At 40.3% G+C, this 4,329-nt stretch overlaps 1 protein-coding gene across 1 annotated transcript in view; it reads left to right on the top strand.

The window, feature by feature from the left end:
• Positions 1–4,329, top strand: part of ADGRF5 (adhesion G protein-coupled receptor F5) — a 94,761-nt gene that overhangs the window by 62,866 nt on the left and 27,566 nt on the right. Inside the window, exon 11 of the mRNA XM_019667519.1 lies at positions 773–855. Coding sequence (XP_019523064.1) covers positions 773–855 — 83 coding nt within the window. The remainder of the gene's footprint in view (positions 1–772; positions 856–4,329) is intronic.

Genomic DNA, 4,329 nt, shown 5'->3' with positions numbered 1-4,329 from the left:
AAAGTATTCACCAGGAAGGTGTTATAGAGCAAAAAGTAAAGATGGCTTGGAGGGCATGGCATCTGGGGAATGAAAAGCTAGATATGGAAGAAGAACTATGTTGAAGGGGAAATTGCTGAATTTCCTGAAAAAGCAACAATTTGAAGCTCCCACTAAAACATATAGACTAATAAGAGGGAAAGAGTTATGAAAATGTTCCTTAAATGAGATGAATATCAGACGTTCCAGTCTTGTTTCTTTCTCTTTTCAATAATAATAATAATAATAATAATAATAATAATAAATAATAAAACAGTCTAAATAATCTGACATTTTTTTTCTTTCCAGTTGAAATCGTCACCAAAGACCTTGCTTCTGTTTTGTTTGTTTGTTTTTTTTTCCCACACACTAACAAACATCACTAATGGGGCAGGCCCCAGCCAGGCTCTGTTCTTAAGTGATCATAGGTATTAACTCATTTCACCTGACTACAATCCTTGGCCCCAGCTGTTATTATTTCTCCCCACTTTACATCTGGAGAAACTGAGGCACAGAGCAGTTTAGTGACTGCCTCAACAACGCCGTGCCAGTAAGTGGTAGAGCCTGGGATCTGCAGCCAGGCGACCTGACCTCTGATTCTGCAGACCCACCCACGGCACCATTCCGCCACCCATCCATTCAAAGAGAAGAAATCTAATTTAAATAACTCTTTTTCACTGATTTTGGCCTCTTTGCTGCTAAATCAGAGAGCCAGTCACCTGCGACAGCAAAAGAACTGCTTATGTCATTGCAGGAATCTCCGATTCAGAGGCAGATTCCAGCTGCAGCCGATACACCNGACTTGCAACATCTCATTTCTGTGTCTATTCTCTTGTTGTCTGTCCTCCTCATTTCTCTGCCTTTGTGTCTACATTTTCTTCTATATTATCTAATTCTGTGTCTCTGGGGGTTTTTTTTTTTTTAATCTCTCTGTAGACCTGTTTGCCACTCAATTGTTTCCTGTCAATTTCTGATCTTGTTTGCTTTCGTTTTCCATCTGATATCTTACTTGAAGTTCCCCACCCTCAGTTTATACTGATAAATGACAATAATAATAATAATAATAATAATAATAATAATAATAAATTAAAATAGCAATACAGACTCTGTTTTATATTAGTTTATGATTAACCAATTTTTTAAAAAAACATATTATTGCTCTTAATCACATTCAAACTTGAACACAAGTTTGAAGCTTGTGTTTTTTCCTCCAATTTTCAAACAAGGCAAATGAAGTCCAAATTAAACGACTTGTTCAAGGTTGTCACAATAGGAAAAGAAAAAGAATTGGGACTCACCCCAAGCCTTGTTTCCTAAGACCAGTGTTTATCTTGGCCAAACTCTATTACCATGCCTGGTGAGCCAGCAATGGAGCAAGCTGATTTGGCAGAGTTTGTACTGAAGTAGAAGACTGTTTTCTGCCTAGAACCCTCATGTAATGAGATCCAGTCCTTCCTTTAAGAAATGACAGTATTAAGTGCTCATCTTTACAGTGAAACACAAAACAAAACATTAAAGTAAAATGAGGATTTATCCATGAAAAACATTAGTGTTTGCAGAGACTTCATTGTACAAAGTCTTTGCAACTTGACAATATTAAATTATAAAAAAGGGGAATAATGATCAAGCTACATGCAACTTTTCCTGAGCACATCTATTTTGCAAAGCACAGTTCAGCTGCAGCATTTGTATTCAACTTGAAAGCCCTCCGAAGAATGGGAAAGGCATCTGGTAACTGTTGAAAATGTTGACACATGGTACATTTAGTCATTTCCCTGATTTTTAGGAAAGAGGAGGTGTAGGAACTGCCAGATGGGAGAAAGACCTTGCAAAGTTCCCGTGGTACTGACTTATAAGCTTTTAACTCTAAGAGGTGAAAAACCTCGCCCTCTGGCAGAGGAACCAGGAAGTCTGTGGCACAGATGCTCAGGGACCTCTTTGTAGCTACCATTTCTTCAGACATTCCTGATGCCTCCTGAGGGCTGAACCGACTGCAGAACAATGGACTTCCTGTCACAGGGCTGGCCGCCAGGGGACCTGCAGAAATCAGTTCTTTGATGAATTTAGCCTCTGCTCTAGGCACCCTGCCCTTCTTCCGGTCCCTGGCTGCCCTGTCTCTGCATCAATCTTTCTCCAAATTCTGCAAGTGCTTTAGCACCCATTTTCCCAGGTCAGTAGGCAGCAACCTAGATAAATAATTCACCCCAAACATTTGGAACTGAATGTGTTACCTCTTCTCAGATACAGATACATTTCATTTTCAAAACACACTGGCAAGGGATAAAACAGAAAGAAGTCATAAGCAATGGTAGAATTTCTAGCTTTCAGAGAGCGGGTTCCTTGAACAGAGAGGGATTTTTGAGGTTTTTCAAGTCATTGGGCACCAACTATTATATTAGTGATAATGGTAGCAGAAGTAATACAGTAGTGCTTCCTTACTACTGTATTACTCCTGGGAATACGTTCCAAGACCCAAGGGGATACCTGAAACCACAGATAGTACCAAACCCTAGATACACTGTTATTCCTATACATACATACCTATGATAAAGTTTAATTTATAAATTGGGCACAGTAAGAGATTAACAGTAATAACCCATAATAAAAATAGAACAATTATAACAACATACTGTAATAGAAGTTATGTGAATGTGCTCTCTCAAAATATCTTATTGTACTGTACATACAGCATAAATATGCAGGACCAAAGGATAATTCACATCCCAGGAGGAATGGAGAGGGATAGCATGAGATTTCATCACGCTCCTGAGAATGGTGTGCAATTCAAAACTTATGAATTGTTTGTTTACGGAATTTTCCATTTAATATTTTCAGACCACGCTCGACTGCAGGTAACCCAAATGACAGAAAGCAAAACCACGGATAAGGGGAGGACTACTGTAGCATTAATGCTACTAGCAGTAGTAGTAATAGTAGAGGTACCAGTAGGCATTATTATTAGTTTACCTTCTAGTTTTTCTGTCTCTGATACTAGCTTTGCCTGTATAGGAATGGATTGACAAGTTGGGAGAATTTAAGGGCAACAGAATTCACAGACTCATCATCGCTCTTCTTATGTGGTATGATGTTAAAAAAAAAAAAAAAGAATGAAAGCTCCATTCTCTCTTTGCCTACAAGTTAGAACAGTTCCCAAATGAGTGCATAGACCTCTTTGTGACCCATCCATATTCCCTTGGTTCGTTGTCATGCAGAATATTCAGAAAACAGCTGAACCTTTTCAGGAGGGTGTCAGCTCTTCCCCGCTGACTGCCAGACCTATGACAACATGGAGCAGTGACTTGTGAGGGGGCAGCAGACTCAAACATCCTGGTCTCCTTTTTTTGTGTCTTTTCTTCCCAATTGCCCCACTTAAGTTTTTAAACTGGTGTTATTTTGTGTGCTTGTGTGCTGTCTGAAACATTCTGTTTGCAGCCAAACAAAACATAAACAAGAGATAAAGAAGTGAGGCTGGCTTTTTTCCCTGATTGATTAGAAATCAGTCTTGCTGCTTTCCAGTCACTTTATAAAGTACCACTGGAAGCCTGCCTCAGGGACTGAGACGAGGCCTAAGCAGGGAAGCAACTGGAAATAGCAAGGAGCATTGTTAGAGGCAGCATTCTCCGTTCTGGCTGCAGATGAGGGTCACCCCACTTTTGTTTTTAAAGACCAGGTATCAGGACTCCACTGTCAGGACTCCAATTAAATCAGCATCTCCAGGTTTGGGCTCCAAGCAACAGCGTATTTTGTTAGATTTCACAAGGGATTTTATTGGGCAGAAGGGGAGTGAGAACCATGGGTTTAGTCCAATCCTTCATTTGCACAGGAGGAAACTGGGGCTTTCCGGGAGCTGGCTGGTATCTCCCTACAGTGACAAAGTGCTCCACTTCCTCACTCACCGCTCTCTCTCTTTCTCCTCCATGTCACTCTCTGTGTCCCTAGGGAATCTACAGATAAACCCAATTTTGAAATATTGACTCCACAAAACTAGATTTAAAGAAAAGGACAAGAAAGCATTTGAGCCAAGTCTTCTGTCCTGGAAAAATTACCCTTACAACTCGTGTTTTCCAGTAAGGCAATCTCTAGGCCCGAAAAGCTGAAATTTCAGCCCAGCCACGTGCCCTGGTCCCTATGCAGGGCAAGGTGGGTCACCTCATTGACTCCCCAGACCTTCGTTTATTAAATAATGATAATGGTACCAACTTTACAGGACTCCTAGGGGAAGAAAAACCAAGATGATCAATGTAGACCTTTAAAACAGGCTTGAATACATTGACTCTGCCACAGCAACTATTTTCTGAAAATGACGATAGC

Source organism: Hipposideros armiger, unplaced genomic scaffold (assembly GCF_001890085.2).
Source record: "Hipposideros armiger isolate ML-2016 unplaced genomic scaffold, ASM189008v1 scaffold_499, whole genome shotgun sequence".
Lineage (NCBI taxonomy): Eukaryota > Metazoa > Chordata > Mammalia > Chiroptera > Hipposideridae > Hipposideros > Hipposideros armiger.
The sequence above is the reverse complement of the archived record's forward strand: the minus strand, read 5'-3'. Positions and strand labels throughout refer to the sequence as shown.